Source organism: Oncorhynchus mykiss, chromosome 5 (genome assembly GCF_013265735.2).
Source record: "Oncorhynchus mykiss isolate Arlee chromosome 5, USDA_OmykA_1.1, whole genome shotgun sequence".
NCBI classification, from domain to species: domain Eukaryota; kingdom Metazoa; phylum Chordata; class Actinopteri; order Salmoniformes; family Salmonidae; genus Oncorhynchus; species Oncorhynchus mykiss.
In genome coordinates this window covers 42,731,911-42,749,609 of record NC_048569.1, presented here as the reverse complement: position 1 = coordinate 42,749,609, position 17,699 = coordinate 42,731,911, and the positions used below count along the sequence as shown (strand labels likewise).

Here is a 17,699-nt window from a genome sequence, read left to right as displayed (position 1 = left end):
GTTTTTGCTCTGACATGCACTGTCAACTGTGGGACCTTATATAGACAGGTGTGTGCCTTTTCCAAATCATGTCCAATCAATTTACCACAGGTGGACTCCAATCAAGTTATAGAAACAGCTCAAGGATGATCAATGGAAACAGGATGCACCTGAGCTCAGTTTCAAAGCAAAGGGTCTGAATACTTACTTTAAATAAGGTATTTATGTTTTTATTTGTAATAAATTTGCAAACATTTCTAACAACCTGTTTTCACTTTGTCATTATGGGGCATTGTGTGTAGATTGATGAGAGAAAAAAACTATTGGAATAAGGCTGTAACGTAACAAAATGTGGAAAAAGTCAAAGGGTCTGAATACTTTCTGAATGAACTAATATATATATATATATATATATATATATATATATATATATATAAAAGCAATAAGGCATGGGGGGGGGGGGTATATGGTCAATTTGCCACACCCCTTCTGGGCCGTATTGTCTAAAAATATGTACACTGTATATGGCTCTGGGCCTACCATTTGAACTATGTAATTACGCTGTAGCCTTAATATTCCCGCAAACATATATGTTGTGGGGCAAATAATTAAAAAAAAATACTGCCCTACAATTAAACACTGACAAATCACAGAAATGCAATTGACGCCCAGTATCTAACATTATCATTATTCAATGACAACACTTTCATATGTAAAAAATGCAGTAAGATGTAATACACTAACAAAAAGTTACTCTATTGCTTTATCTTCCATACCATACAAATGACAGGCTTGACTAAAACCCCTATCCCAAGCCCAAGCGTGGCTGGTCATCCTCTAGGACTCCAACAGAGCCTAGCTACAGAGAGAGGCACACAGAGACACCATCTGCTCCACTACCTACTCCGTCATGAGACAAAAACTATAATCCCCAACAGCACTGAACACAATGAAAACACAGTGCATTCGGAAGGTACTCAGACTGAGTTTTTCCACATTTCATACGTTACAGCCTTATTCTATATTAAGGTCCCACAGTTGACAGTACATATTAGAGAAACAACCGAGCCATGAGGTAGAAGGAATTGTCCATAGAGCTCCGAGACAGGATTGTGTCGATGCACAGATCTGGGGGTAGGGTACCAAAACATTTCTGCAGCTTTGAAGAACACAGTGGCCTCAATGATTCTTAAATGGAAGAAGTTTGGAACCACCAAGACTCTTCCTAGAGCTGGTCGCCCGGCCAAACTGAGCAATCGGTGGAGAAGGGCCTTGGTCAGAGAGGTTCCTCTGTGGAGATGGGAGAACCTTCCAGAAGGACAACTCTGCAGCACTCTACCAAACAGGCCTTTATGATAGTGGCCAGACGGAGGACACTGCTCAATAAAAGACACATGACAGCCAGCTTGGAGTTAGCCAAAAGGCACCGAAAGACTCAGACCATGAGAAAAAATATTCTCTGGTCTGATGAAACCAAGATTGAACTCTTTGGCCTGAATGCCAAGCGTCACGTCTGGAGGAAACCTGGCACCATCCCTACGGTGAAGCATGGTGGGGACAGCATCATGCTGTGGGGATGTTTTTCAGCGGCATGTACTGGGAAACTAGTCAGGATCGAGGGAAAGATGAACGGAGCAAAGTACAGAGAGATCCGTGATGAAAACCTGCTCCAGAGTGCTCAGGACCTCCAACTGGGGTGAAGGTTTACCTTTGAACAGGACAACAATCCTAAGCACACAGCCAAGACAACACAAGAGTGGCTTCGGGACAAGTCTCTGAAAGTCTTTAAGTGTCCGAGCCAGAGCCCGGACTTGAACCTGATCGAATATCTCTGGGGAAATCTGAAAATTGCTGTGCAGCAACGCTCCCAATCAAACCTGACAGAGCTTGAGAGGATCTGCACTGAAGAGAAACTCCCCAAAAACAGGTGTGCCGAGCTTGTAGCATCATACCCAAGACTCGAGGCTGTAATCGCTGCCAAAGTTGCTTCAACAAAGTACTGAGTAAAGGGTCTGAATACTTATGTAAATGTTTTTCATTTATTATTATTTTTTAATCTAAAAAACCTTTTGCTTTGTCATTATGGGGTATTGTGTATAGATTGATGATGGGGAAACTCTAGTATAGACAAGTGTGTGCATTTCCAAATCATGTCTAATCAATTGAATGTACCACAGGTGGACTCCAATCAAGATGTAGAAACGTCTCAAGAATGATCAATGGAAACAGGATGCACCTGAGCTTTATCCTCTTATCTATTGAGACCGCAGGGAACAAAGCAAACTAAAGCAGACCAAAGGAACAAACAAAGTGAACAAATACAATGATAACAATCCATGTTTATTTTAAACGGTTACATCAGGTTTTCAACCATTATGAGAGCACTTCATATAAAATGTGACCAATTTGTCTTGCATCAACTGTGATACTTGCGCCGAGAATACTGTATCGAGATTTATACATCACTTTTATGGTGAAAAACAACACTGGGAGAGGTACGCTTCAAAGCAGTGCACTCTTGGTGTATGACAGCAAACACAGGCTCTGATTGAAAAGTGTCTGCATGGATGTCCACGTCTCCTCCAGTTTCTCTGATACTTTAGATGCCTCCTCCATCAGCCCTGGTTCCTGGGAGATCAGTCTAAGATGCAGCTAGAGAGAGAGACGAACCAGGGTTAGCGATGGATGTAAGTCTAGCCATACATGAACACACACTTGTTATTTGCCCTCAGAACGTGCCTGTGGTGCTGTGAAGACAAACACATCATTCTTCATGTTCTGTAGAGATGCAATTTGAATGAAGGTACTCAACTAAATATATTGTATTTTAAGAGGGAAACAATAGAACTGCGTATCAAGTCAAACATGTTTTCTTGTTACATTTTTTATTGGACTTCTTCTACAGGGAATCTGGGTATTAGTTTTGATCGAATAGGGCGTTGTGTATCAGAGAATTTGTACGTTTCTGTTTTTTTCTTTCCAATCATAATGTTCTGATGCCATCTGCTGGCTGCAGATGTAAGTGGATGACAGTCAATGCAACAGAAAACAACTTTCCCCTTCATCTAGTGGCATCTGTTGATACCATTAAGCTGCTCTTATACCTTTGTAACAACGATACAATTACTGTAGGAATAACATTGGACGAAAACGTAACAATAAAAACAACAAAATCAATCAAATGTAGATTAAATTAAAAAATAAACTGTTTTTACACAGGTATAGTGGTTGCATTAACGCAGAACTCTGTATTTTTCACCCAGAAAAATAGATCAAACGCAAAAAGAAATATCTTGCTGTGTTTTGTAAACCAGATCTAAAATTCTCCTTATTGTAATGTCTGCTCGGCATCAGACTGACTCCACTCAGATGAGAATTCACGAATGGGAATTCTATCAGCAGACAGCGCTCTGACTGATGTGTAGCTATTTTCTCTGGTACTTTTCTCAGTTTCTCCTGTAAAATGAAGATTCACTTCAGGCAAAACATTAGGAAATGTAGCTGGCTACATTCTTTCTATGATAAATATGATGGCCATGTATAATTTTTTTGCAAAAAATACCTTTCTCATTTACGACTAGCCAAATAGCATTGCACTTCTGTAGTCATCTGATGAAAATGAAGCTATTTTCCACAGAATATGTCCCACTAATGTATTTTCTGTGATGGTAAACTATAATTGCACGGCCTTGATCACTATGTGAAGCAAAAAAAAAAAAAAAAAAGACTTTCAATATTAAACACAGGCATTTAAAAAATTAAAATAAATGAAATACAGCATTTTGAAAATACAGTTGTGAACTAACGCGACCCCTGGTATAACAGCAGCTGATTAAACGTGCAGTGTTAGTGACTTTGATATTTATGTGGTTACCTTTAGGAAGAGAGCCAGGTAGGCCTGTGCCAGATCAAAGTCTCTCTTGGAGTCCAGCATGCTGGCCACCATCTTCAGGAAACCTTGTAAGACGGAGACATCTCCACCCATATCAGGGGCCAGGCCTCGGAGTTCAGCATCAATCCCAGACGGACCCATCTCTTTCAGCAACCCCACAGGGTCATTATCTGGAGGAAACGATGACGAGGAGGGGTTATTCATTGTATTGGCCTGAGGTACATGCCATTTTCAAATGGCAAAGTCTTGCCAAATAATACTTTAGTTAGTGCGCATGCTAATGCCTTGACTTCATAGCAGTAGGCCCAAGTATTGTGATTCCAAAAGATATTCTTGAGTTTTTATGGCCTCAGAATTGATTTGGGGTTAGAGGAATTGCTATGCTTGCAAAGAGGTGCGGTGAGTAATAGCTAGGTAAGTGAGATTCAGACTTACATTTGTTGCTGAGCATAGCAGATTCTAGCTGTTGGTAGAAATGGGACTTCTGTGCCAGGACTCCAAAATTCACAATCTTTGACTGTGAAAAAAGAAAACTCGACCACTTTTACTCCACACACAGAGAAGCATAGAGTACACCACATCAGTCACTGGCTTCATCAATAAGTGCATCGATGACATCGTCCCTTCAGTGACCGTAAGTACATACCCCAACCAGAAGCCATGGATTACAGACAACATCCGCATTGAGCTAAAGGGTAGAGCTGCCGCTTTCAAGGAGCGGGACTCTAACCCGGAAGCTTATAAGAAATCCTGCTATGCCCTCCAACGAACTATCAAACTGTAAAAGCATCAATAAAGGACTAAGATCGAATCATATTACATCGGCTCCGATGCTCGTCAGATGTGGCAGGGCTTGCAAACTATTAGACTACAAAGGGAAGCACAGCCGCGAGCTGCCCATTAACACGAGCTTACCAGACAAGCTAAATTACTTCTATGCTCGCTTCGAGGCAAGTAACACTGAAACATGCATGACAGCATCAGCTGTTCCGGACGGCTGTGTGATGACGCTCTCCGTAGCTGATGTGAGTAAGACCTTTAAACAGGTCAACATTCACAAGGCCGCAGGGCCAGACAGATTACCATTACGTGAACTCCGAGCATGCACTTACCAACAGGCCAGGGTCTTCACTGACAGTTTCAACCTCTCCCTGCCTGAGTCTGTAATACCCACATGTTTCAAGCAGACCACCATAGTCCCTGTGCCCAAGAACACGAAGGTAACCTGCCTAAATGACTACCGACCTATAGCACTCACATCTGTAGCCATGAAGTGCTTTGAAAGGCTGGTCATGGCTCACATCAACACCATTATCCCAGAAACCCTAGACCCACTCCAATTTGCATACCGCCCAAACAGATCCACAGATGATGCAATCTTTTTGCACTCCACACTGACCTTTCACACCTGGACAAAAGGAACACCTACGTGAGAATGCTATTCATTGACTACAGCTCAGCGTTCAACACCATAGTGCCCTCAAAGCCAATCACTAAGCTAAGGACCCTGGGAAGGTAACAACACATCCGCCACGCTGATCCTCAATACGGGGGCCCCTCAGTCCCCTCCTGTACTGCCTGTTCACTCATGACCGCATGGCAAGGCATAACTCCAACACCATCATTAAGTTTGCCGATGACACAACAGTGGTAGGCCTGATCACCGACAATGACAAGACAGCCTACAGGGAGGAGGTAAGCAACCTGGCCGTGTGGTGCCAGGACAACAACCTCTCCCTCAACATGATCAAGACAAACGAGATGATTGTGGACTACAGGAAAAGGAGGACCGAGCACGCCCACATTCTCATCGACGGGGGTTGTAGTGGAGCTTCAAGTTCCTTGTTGTCCACATCACCAACAAACTAACATGTTCCAAGCACACCAAGACAATCGTGAAGGGCAGGGCACGACAAAACCTATTCCCCCTCAGGAGACTGAAAAGATTTGGCATGGGTCCTCAGATCCTCAAAAGGTTCTACACCTGCACCAAAGAGCATGGTTGCATCACTGCCTAGTATGGCAACAGCTTGGCCTCCGACCGCAAGGCACTACAGAGGGTAGTGCGTATGGCCCTGTACATCCCTGGGGCCAAGCTTCCTGCCATCCAGGACCTCTACACCAGGCGGTGTCAGAGGAAGGCCCTAAAAATTATCAAAGACCCCAGCCACCCTAGTCATAGACTGTTCTCTCTGCTACCGCATGGGAAGCGGTACCGGAGCACCAAGTCTAGGTCCAAGAGGCATCTAAACAGCTTATACCCTCAAGCCATAAGACTCCTGAACAGAACTAATTAAATGGCTACCCGGACTATTTGCATTTTACCCCCACTTTACACTGCTGCTACTCTGTTTATTATCTATGCATATTAACTCTACCTACATGTACATTACCTCGACTAACCGGTGCCCTCGCACATAGACTCTGTACCAGTACCCCATGTATTTTTTCTTAAAACTGCATTGTTGGTTAAGGGCTTGTAAGTAAGCATTTCACTGTACGGTCTACACCTATTGCAGACCTGCCAAACCTGTCCAACTTTTTAGAGTACCAGACGCACGCGGCAAATTGGAAATTATTTGTTTAAGTACAAAATGTACAAACGTCTTATCCATGGGAATACATTTAAAAAAAAACTCTGATAAGAACAACAAATGTTTGAAGCAGAGAATCAGTATGAAATAAACATGTAAAAGGAAAAGGCTATGATAGGAAGCAGTGAACAAATCTTCTGGAGAGCTTCAAAATGTTCAGGAAATCATTTCCTAGACAGATTTGCCTGGCAGCTAGCAGACTTAGCCTCACGCAGCAGGGCACCAGGATAGACTTCTCCGTGGCAAACAGTTCCTCTGGCAATCATTGAAACCTTGGTAACGAGGGCACTCAGCATGTCTGTACTGGGGGAGGCTCTGTACTGGGTTTTGTCCTTGGAAATGAGACTGAATATTCGTTTGCAGTCTGCATTGCAGTGGAATATGACCAATATGCACAGCATCACAGTCGAAAGGTGGGAATAGACCAGGCTGCCCCGCCTTTTCATTGTGCAGATTTCTCTCCAGGCCTGATCCGTGCGCATGTTGACCAGACTCTGCTCAAAAGGTTGCTGCCTGATAGAGTCTAAACTCATCTTCCACCAGATCAACAGAGGCTCCCTCAGAAATAATGCAGGGATAGCATGAAAAAGTTGAGGGATGAGATCTTGGCAGTCTTGGCAGTGTTTCAGCCTATGTGAAGGTGCCCATTGGATTTCTTTGCAGCACATACATCATTTCAGATTTTCGAAATGGATCAAATCTCAAATCTAGTGCAAAGACCTTTTAGAAGCATTGCCTCTATAGCTAATACAGGACACTCATTCATTCTTCATCGTGCCGTCTTCTAAACTCCCGACTCCCATTTAATGCCAAGATGTTTATATTTATTTGGGATTATACTTTTGTAAATGCTTTTTCTGACATGGATCATCATTTCAGTCACAGTCCATCAGGTTGCGTGATCCTCGTAATGTTACGTGGAAAATGCAACTAATGGGACGCAGAATTGAATGTCTATCACTCTCACAACAAATGCGACCAGTTCCTTTTCGCATTTGCATTTCATTTCTTTCGCAAGAAAATGCGAGTGAACTGCTGGCACTTTAGAGCCCACTGAATGTCCATCCTATGTTTGCTAATGTTAGCTTGAAACAATTAGTGTTTACCTTTCCACAACAACACAGAGTCGAAAAGGGACTTGCCCGTGTGTTTACGTACAGCTGACAGTTGGCAAACTCAGCATCCCATCAAACAGGAGGAGGGGCAGACACGGGGTAGCTACGTCCAATAATTATTTTATTCATCTCCGCGTCCGTTGACACAAACTCCGTAGACACCTGGGTGTTGCAGCTCAAGAATAGGTTAGATTTACTCAGCGGGTTTATTTGTTATTCAAATGTTGTTTTAAAAAAAATCAATATATATATATATATATATATATATATATATATATATATATATATATATATATATATATATATATATATATATAATAATCAGTCCCTATTCATTTCTGAGTACTTTTAACTCGGATCTCGTACATGGACAGAGAATTGCGCAGCTGGTAAGCAAAATGCGTGCATGTTGGCAGGTCCTGCTATTGTATACGGCGCATGTGACAAATACAATTGGACTTGACTTTTGATTTCAACATCGCAAACAGACATGGCAGTTTCAACATTAAGGATTCCAGCTCCTGTAATTTACATTCATGTTTAAAAAAAGAAAATGTTTATAAAAATGGATTTTACAGTGTGGTTTCAGGGTCATTCATGGAGTTCTGTTTATTATCAGAACTTGAAGAAGTAGCTAACTTCTCTCACCTGTTCCCCCTGGTTGGAGCCTTCAGAGGGGGCGAACTGTGGTATTAGTCCTGGGATGGTGGGCATAAAGAAGGGGGCAGCCTTTGGAACCTTGGGGGGCTCCATGGGTTTGTTCCGTTTCTATATGTGAAAGGGGAAAACACCAATCTCATTTCAGTCCGACATAACGAAAGCAAAATATATGAGCACTGTGAAAGTCTGTCTTATGAAGCGATGATAATGATATTACCACACGTGTCGTCAGTCACTGCAAGTGTAAGGAGAAATGTGTTGCCTTGGGTTTAGCTCAGAGGGCTAAGACAGTCTTGGGTCGCACAGACAACCTGGGCTTGAGACCCTGTAGCTGACCCGTTTTCCCTCCGCAGACAACCACAGTGTGACATGCTCACCTTGATGATGTCGAGGTGCAGCAGGTTCTTCCAGCGAGAGTCGGCCAGCAGAGAGAGGGTGACCAGCTGCTCGTCCAGTTGCTCAGGAGACTCATATTCTATCATCTCAGTGTTGAGATCAGCATCTCCCTCTCCCTCTTCATCTACAGAAGAAAACTAATGTTTCTTTGGCAACGGATACCATCAACTACCATCTAATATTGCTTAAGCTCCAGAAAGGCTATTTCAAGCATTTGAATGTTTGAATGTACAGTACTCTGCCACACACATTACGGCACAGTATTGTTTTTCTCCACCAATATCTAGAAAATATTCAAAAGGACCGCTTGAATAATTGGCTGGTACCACTGTTACATGTGCCAGTCCAGATGGTGTGGGGGACTTTCGAGCTCCCCGTGCCCGGTACAGAGTAAGTGCTACATGGGTACAGTGGCTGTTCAGTAGGTACCTTGGCTGGAACAGGTTCCTGGCAGCATGATCCCGGTGGGCTCGTAATCTGCAGGCAGGGGGCGCAGCGACACCATACTGCACAGCGTGTTGTTGGACCTGGAAACACAACCATATGGAATTCACTCAACATGGGATGCTCACTCAACAATAACACTAATGTAGTAATGTTCAAAATCAGGAAGCCTGGTCATATATACGTCATCCAGTAAACAGAAGTCACTTTATTTCCTATCCTAGGGGCATAGTGGGAATGAATACAAAACTAATCAGCATCAGCATAGTGTCCCGTTTCTCCTCTTCCCTGTTAGCCATTAGTGGAATGTCAATCACCTCCTGACCGTAGAGCCTATGACCACGGCACAATGATGCACATTCCTCACACGTGCCATCTAACCTGTGGGCTCAATCTCGCACGTATCACCTTCCTCTCTCTCAACCAATGGGTGCAAATGTTGGGATGTATTTATATATGTCAACTTAATCCCGTTCGCTCACGTGCAGTTTTCAACAACCATCCGCCACCAATGGCTATTATAACCTTAAGGCCCGTCACGGGAACTCCTTTCCTCCAGCGGGAGAGGGCTTCGATGCCAGCAGCCCTGCATAGGGCAACCCGTCATCATGTCATCTAGCTCCGAGGATCTTCCCTCGGAGAAGAAACCATTCCCCCAAAACTATTTCAGAAAATGTCATATTGCTTTCGGTCTTTGTTGTTCATTCAGCTGGGCCTGTACTCAATTGAATTACTAATACTGAATACTACTATGATGTTGTGCTCTGTAGCTCTGTTGGTAGAGCATGGCGCTTGCAATGCCAGGATAGTGGGTTCAATTCCCGGGACCTGCCGTACGTAAAATGTATGCACACATGACTAAGTCACTTTGGGTAAAAGCGCCTGGTAAATGTCATACATTATTAATATTATTGCTGAATACTACGAGTTACTATCCTGAATAGTATTATACTGGATGTGATACTACTACTCAATATACATGCAACACACTGTGTCACAGAAAACTACTTGAATACAAGGAAATAACTAAAATCCTTCATAAATAACTATTCAATTGAATAGATGCTGTAACAATTGACCATGTTACTACTAAAGACTAAGCAAATCAAGATTGTTCCTTTATCATCTAATGCTTGGTTCACTGTTAGTGTGAACATTAACCAGCAGGTTAGGTTCCGTAATAATGACATAACCTCAGATAATCATTGACTCCACCCACCACACAGTCTTTCTTTGATGTGGTGGTGAGTCTTACCATAAGTAGATCCCCAAGTTGTCGACATGGGAGGAGGCTAGAAAGTCCCCTGTGGGTGACATGGTCAGACTGACTGCAGCAAAGTCGACCAAGAAGCAGTCCACCAGGCTAGGAAAGAAAGTTAACAGTGACAGAAAAAAAGAAAGAGAATAAATCAAGTCAATTACTGAAGGCTGAGAGGGAAATTCCCCTGCAGAGCACTTGAAGGAGATTCATTGATAAACTACATTTTTGATAAAGCCCCCCTTTTTTTTAAAGAATCTGAACAAAAGTAATCTTAACGATTTCAGGTTATGGCAAGAGGAAATGACGAGAAGCTGCTCCAGAAGAGGAAGGATTAGTCTTACCAGCCAGAGGGAAGGTCCCATGTCCTGATAGTACAGTCCATGGCTGCCGTTATCAACCAGCGACCATCTGGACTGAAAGCCTGAGGAGAAACGTCAGACGAGAAAAATAATCAGTACTCAAAAAGATATGAAGGAAAGAGGGGGTGAGATCAAAATCGAGAGTAAAAAAAAACAGAAAGGGAGATCAAGAAAGATAACGACCCACCATGTCATTGACCTGTCCTCGATGGCCAGAGAACTTGCGGACAATCCTCTTGGTCTCCATGTCTAGAACATTGAGAGTGAAGTCGTCCAGCGCGATGGCAAACATCCCACTTTACCAGGGACAGAAAAGACTACAATCAGACACTTTCCTACAGCTATGTTATAACCACGTGAAAACTAAAAATCAGTTGGAAGACGTGCAGTCGTGTCAGTGCTATTCCTCCCTGTGGTGTTATCTGTCCCGTACCTGTCCCGGTGCAAGTGTGTGGTGGCGGGCGAGGTGCCCAGGTCAATGGAGAGGACCAGCTTCCTAGATTTGAACTTCCAGATGTTGACCAGTTTGTCAGCTCCGGCACTCACGGTCAGCTGGTTGAGCCCATCCACCGACACACCGCGCACCGCCCCGCTGTGAGCTACAGGGTCAGAGATGGGACGAATGAAGCTGAATCTTTCACGGAAAGCACGAGCCAAATATACATCGGTAATTGTTTTTCTGGGGGTACTTACCTTCGTCCTCTCCATATTGACCTCTATGCATGCCAGACTGCATGTTGTAAACGTCAATATGTCCAGATGAGAGTCCTATCACCACGAAGTTACCACAAGATGTGATATCTACCGCCTGAGGCGAAAGTGCACATTTTAACAACATAAATAGCGCATACATTATGTTTGTTTCAAAATGTGTAATAAACTTTGTGTTATAAACTAACTCATCAAATAATTTGGGTTCATTTGACACTAAAAACAACACATTTTACACATATTTAGCTACCGTAGCATGGACGCTGAGAGCGCGGTTCTTGTTGAAGCGTTTCGGCTCCAGCTTGTGTGCTCCCATGCCGCCCTTCTGATAGTTCCAGGTGGTCGTCATGAGGTACCCTCGATGACACGCCACTATACTGTCCCAATCACTCTGGCGGGCACTTTCTACATCCCACATAGAATCCGAAAAAACAAACGTTTTAACAAATTAAATCCCATTCAATGATAAAAGTTCTACAGGAAAAACTGACTTGTTTAGAGTTTTTTGTTGTTGTTGCTAAACATACCTGAGGCGAAAGTGGTGATGGCAGGAAGCTTTAGTTTGTCATACCTCAAGCTTTTCTTTTTGGATTTCTTCTTGTTGATGGAACCTAGTTACCAATTGGTTTATTGTCATGAAGAATAGAGCAAACAAGGATTCATGCAGGTAAACAGTACTCAAATTGACAGCTCATAGTCCATAACAACAATTTTTCCTACAACAGAAAACATTTAATTGTACCATGTCCTAAACTCCTGTTGAACCTCTCATGAACAGTGGAGAACGACTGCAGAGTACCATCTTGACCTTAGAAAAAGAAAGAGTACAGCGGATTAGAGAGAAGAAAAAAACCCATAGATGCCTTATACAACTGCCTGATAAAGCAAGTCACACATACCAGCACTGAGAATGTGATGTCCGTTCAGGCCGTGGTGCCGGACCTTAGTGGGCGGGGCGCTGTGTCCCAGACGACTCCTGAGTAGACGGCCTCCTCCCCCCGCCGTGTCAAAGATCCACACCTGAGGAATATGACTGATCATTCAAAACTCTATGGTTGAAGACCAAATCTTGAGGGCTCCCGAGTAACGCAGCAGTCTAAGGCTCTGCATCTCAGTGAAAGAAGGCGTCACTACAGTCCCTGGATGGAATCCAGGACAATCACATCCGGCCGTGATTGGGAGTCCCATAGGGTGGCGCACAATTGGCCCAGCGTCGTCCGGGTTTGGCCGTCATTGTAAATAAGAATTGTTCTTAACTGACTTGCCTAGTTAAATATGTTGGTACGAGAATGTGTTAGCAGAGCTGAATTTGCAACTTGAGATTTGCAAATACAAGCTTTAAGACAGGGGTGTCAAACAAATTTTACCCGGGGGCCGCATTCGGTCTATAGCCGGGGGGCTATTAGCAAGCTGGACAGTCAAGAAATTAACGTAGACACAATAATTTCCACACAGTTTCAAGTGAAAATGTGGCAGTATGTTTGACACCCCTTCTTTAAGATGTGTAGTAAAAAATAAAACTTTTGTAAAAAAAAATTTTTTGCAGCAATTGTACAGTGCCGCCCTCTAGTGAATGACACAATTTAAGTAACACTAACCCGAATGCCGTTATCAGCCCCATTGGTGATGAGAAGAGGCTCGCCATGGAGGAATGTTAGTCCAGCGATAGCTGTGTTGTGGGCATCTCTCATCTGACAAACAAGCTTCTTCTCCTCCAGATCCCACAGCCCAATATGTCCAATAGGACTACCAGCCGCCATTACTGGATGGCCATCTAGAAGACAATCACATCCAAGTGTTAAGAGGTGAGTAAACATTTTATTTATTATATTGGACGCAAAGCAGTGACACACCAGACACAAAATGAAGCCACACAATGTTGTGTTTATCATTATAATCATAAAGACAACACCTCGTTCAATTGGGGATGTCACCTGTTCTGAAGGAAAGGGAAGTGACTGGGCCCCAGTCTTGCTGGAACTTCATCAGTGACTCATCAAACTTGATGTTGTGGATGATGATCTGACCCGATGATAGGCCAACTCCTACAACGTCCACAGCTGGGGTCTGGGGGGGGGGGGGGGGGTTTAGAGGAAATGGGTGAGAGAGAGCTAAGCTCGACAGGAAACACATTGATTTTTTCATTTAAAAAAAACATTTACCCCTTTCCTCCCCAATTTTGTGGTATCCAATTGGTTGTTATAGTCTTGTCTCATCTCTGCAACTCCCGCAGACTCGGGAGAGGCGAAGGTCGAGAGCCGTGCGTCCTCCAAAACACAACCCAACCAAGCCGCACTGCTTCTTGACACAGTGCCCACTTAACCCGGAAGCCAACCGCACCAATGTGTTGGAGGAAACACCGTGCACCCGGCGACCGTGTCAGCGTGCACTGCGGCAGGCACGCCACCAGGAGTCGCTAGTGCGCGATGGGACAAGGATATCCCTGCAGGCCAAACCCTCCCCTAACGACGCTGGGCCAATTGTGCGCCGCCCCATGGGTCTCCTGGTCACGGCCGGCTGCGGCAGAGTCTTAGAACACTGCGAAACTCAGGAGGCCCACACATTGAATTTCTGATTGCACACTAGCCAACTTTTCTACACAGTAGATCCCAAACAGTGTATACCAGGGATCATCAACTAGATTCAGCCGCAGGCTGATCTTTTCTTGAGAGGATGGTTGGATGGGGGACAATTAAAAGTAATTTTAAGACTGCAAATTGACCGCAAGAAGTCAAAACCAATATAATATTTGACTGACACATAATAATTTCAAACCTTGCTTACATTGTATACAATCACTTCTTTCAATTATGCGTGGGAATACTTGGGAACAGATTTCCCAAATAAAAATCACCTGGAGCTGATTTTCTGGTGTTTTAAAATGTTATAAAAATGTTTTGCTCATTAAACTTAGGAGGCCAAATAAAGCCACCCGCGGAACAATGGTGTCACATCGCTCCCATACAGTTCCAGACAGATGTAGAATCTATGCCAAGGTGCATTGAAGCTGTACTGGCTCGTGGTGGCCGTTGGGGTTTCCTTTATTTTGGCAGTTACCTGTATGCGGGGGCTCAGGCACAGCACCCACTGGGGAGCCAGGCCCACCCAATCAGATAAATAATGTCTTTGAGCGAAATGCTCTGTCTTTAAACTTAAGCACAGTACTCGACTTAGTCAGGGGCTCACAGGAAATATATATCAGCACCTCAAATTTTCTTCTGCTTGAGTTCCTGCACCTTTTATAGAATATTATCTCAAAAGTACTGAGGAGTACCTGCACCGAAATATAATATAAATATATAGAAGAGGACGTTGGAGCATTTTCCAAGTCATTTGATATAAGTATTTTGCCTATAAGGGCCTCAAGTTCCCCTCTATATCAATCACATTGCATTGATCTAATCAAGGGCCTTAAAGACAGTTTGAGTACAATCAGAGACAATGATCAGCACTAAAATGCTGTTTTTATTCAACACTTTTAGAAATCATGAAACACCTCACTTCGCACTCTAACTCCGCTAAGACATTTTTTATTTATTTCTTTATTTAACTAGGCAAGTCAGTTAAGAACAATTTCTTATTTACAATGACGGCCTATGAACAGTGCCTTGTTCAGGGGCAGAAGGACAGATTTTTACTTGTCCGCTGTTCTAGTCTACGGCTGCCTATTGTGATTATTAACGCTACATAGGCCTACGGTTTATTATGTGTAGAGTCGCATGGTAAAATGCAAGAGTCGTGGATTTCCGTAGGTCTACAAGACTATTTGGTCTGTAATGTCGAAATCACATTAGATGGTTTGTTATGGGTGACTGAATACAGCAGGGTATAGCGTAGGCTATGCTTTATTGATAATTTAATTATGGTCAATAACCTACGCCTACACCTCTGCCTGCATGTCTTCCCGAGTCAGAATGTAGGCTACACAGTACCTTCATTCTATACAGTATTTGAAAGGAGTTGAATGTGTTTGCTTGACTGTTCCTCAACCTAAAAACTTTCAGCTTTGATAAAAGTAAAATGGTATTTTAACCAACCTGCTGAAGCACTGTAACTCCTGATGGCCACCCAGTGAAGGTGTACAGAAGCTTGCTAAGACACAAAAGAAATGCACCTAATGAGCACAGAGAACATGGCAAACATTCCTACATTTAAGACCAAACTTTGACAAAGCACACTATAACAATTGCATTAATGCAGATCGTTGGTTGTTCTGTCCTTCATTCAGTTTTATGATTTCACAAACAAATTATAATTCAATTATCAACCAATACTTTTTAGTTCAAAATATTTTAAAACTACATTAATGACCATACTTGGATTTGACATTCCAGAGCTGGAGACCTCCTTGGCTACTCCCAAACAGGATCTTGTTCAGGTAAGTGCTTGGGTGCATTACAGCAGACACCTCAAATGACACTTTGTCAAATGTTATCTGCAGGTACTCCTCTGTGGGACAAACAAGCACAAGAGAACAAAACTATTTAATTGACTTCACAAAAACTGGTTTGACTGGAAAATGAAAAACTACTGATCTTCATTTCAAAACAATCAATTTACCAAAACATGTTCAACTCTAGGTTCATTGAAACAGATAAACTCAACAATGATCCTAATGATCAGTTCTGCATTATTTTTGCAACACAAACCCTCTGACTCCACGTCCCAAACAATGACAGTACTGTCTCGGTCTACAGAAATGATGTGATCCCCAAAAGGCAGCAGGAGGTGAACATCAGCTCCATGGCCTGTGTACATGTGAACGACCTGGATAGACGCAAGAATCTCACAGTCAGTTTACTATAAGCAATGGCATTCACTCTAAGTCAACGTAACATTTAAGCTAAAGCGAGTGTGTGCCCTCAGCTAGCCTCGTGTCATGACAAGTAGGTGGCCTAAATAGATTGATATCATTGTCTTAAAAAAAAAAAAAAATCATATAATATATTCATTATATAAGTGATGGAATGGATACTTCACCTCTTTGTTCCTGGCAAATGCTGATACTTTTCCCCCAATTGCAACATAAACCAGCATCCGATCAGCCGCTAGGCATGATATGTCCTCTGGAAGTGCATTACCTTGGGAAAATTCATACATTCCTTAATCTACAGTAAAATTGTTTGAAACTGTAACACCGGTGAATTAATAAGGGAGCTAGACTTAGTGATATGAGTGATCGTAATACACAGTCAGGAAACTCTTACAGACATCAACAGAATCCAATCTTCCCGATGTATGCCCTCCCTTGACACAAGCCCACATTAGGAAGAGCAAACAGTGGCTCTTTTGGCAGATATGCATTTGATTGCTGTTGATTTCTGTAGGGAGGATGTCCCACTGTGTAAGATGATGTCATCATATCTCAAAGACTACCTTTAAATTAAACTACATAAATATACATGGAGTCCTACTTACTGACAGCAACGATTCCAAGTTTCTTGACCTGTAACATTGCAAATGGTTACCAAACAAAACAATGGGCAATGGAACGTGCAAAAAGGTGAACTGATTATAACTTGTCTTTTTAGTCACTGTTATGGCTACAGAACTAATGATGATCACCAATAGGACCACTGAATAACCACTCCGATTATAATATGAGAATTAGCGAGCTATCAAATAACTAAATGTACTCTTACAAAAACATCTAGCAGTTTTGAAACTACAGTAACTGTGCAGTAACTGAAGTCTACTGTGGTATTTTGGGCGCAGTATTTGCAGCATACTGTGCACTCTGACTGCAATCTTCTTTCGTAAGGGTAGATAACGTTATTTTAGAAAAGGCTGCCCTCAAAATCTGGCATTGCATTCGTGGCACATCCTTTAGCTATGTTGTTTCATCGATCTAGTTGACATCAGGAAATGGCAAAGACACTATCATCATATGTTTTAAATGATTGCTATGTGACAAGTAAATAGCTAACTTTATCGTTACATTTATCAACATAAGTACTTACATTGTACGTGTGGAAACAGTTTCCCACGGCTGTTACAATGTAGAATTCTCGATGTTTCTTATGGTACCGTACCACGTGTGAGAGGTGATTCGAATACAGTCCCAATTTTCTGAAGCCTGAAAATATAACGCTTCCCTTTTTACTACCCACAGGCATGTTTTAGGTTGATGTATATCAAGTAATGCTTTATCAAATGTAGAGACCTTTTTCGTAATCTATTTAAAAACGGCAGGCAGAATAACGTTGTTCCTGTGGTTCTTCAATGTTTTCAAAGCGTGAACACATCTTGTGTAACACTGAAATGTGTCCGATAGACTGGATTTAAGAG

General features: G+C 42.7%; 1 protein-coding gene across 1 annotated transcript; it reads right to left on the bottom strand.

Annotated features, from left to right (window-relative positions):
* Positions 1 to 2,300: 2,300 nt before the first annotated feature.
* Positions 2,301 to 17,699, bottom strand: wdr36 (WD repeat domain 36). Its single transcript, XM_021602988.2, has 23 exons — positions 17,372 to 17,699; positions 16,830 to 16,857; positions 16,392 to 16,492; positions 16,061 to 16,178; positions 15,728 to 15,860; positions 15,449 to 15,503; positions 13,346 to 13,478; positions 13,010 to 13,185; positions 12,311 to 12,431; positions 12,154 to 12,219; positions 11,939 to 12,022; positions 11,662 to 11,816; positions 11,394 to 11,508; positions 11,134 to 11,299; positions 10,888 to 10,996; positions 10,683 to 10,762; positions 10,336 to 10,443; positions 9,066 to 9,163; positions 8,618 to 8,760; positions 8,229 to 8,348; positions 4,307 to 4,388; positions 3,854 to 4,041; positions 2,301 to 2,631 (listed from the first exon to the last, which is right to left on the bottom strand). The coding sequence occupies exons 1-23, from the start codon at positions 17,525 to 17,527 to the stop codon at positions 2,482 to 2,484; spliced, it is 2,685 nt and encodes an 894-aa protein (XP_021458663.2). The 5' UTR covers positions 17,528 to 17,699; the 3' UTR covers positions 2,301 to 2,481.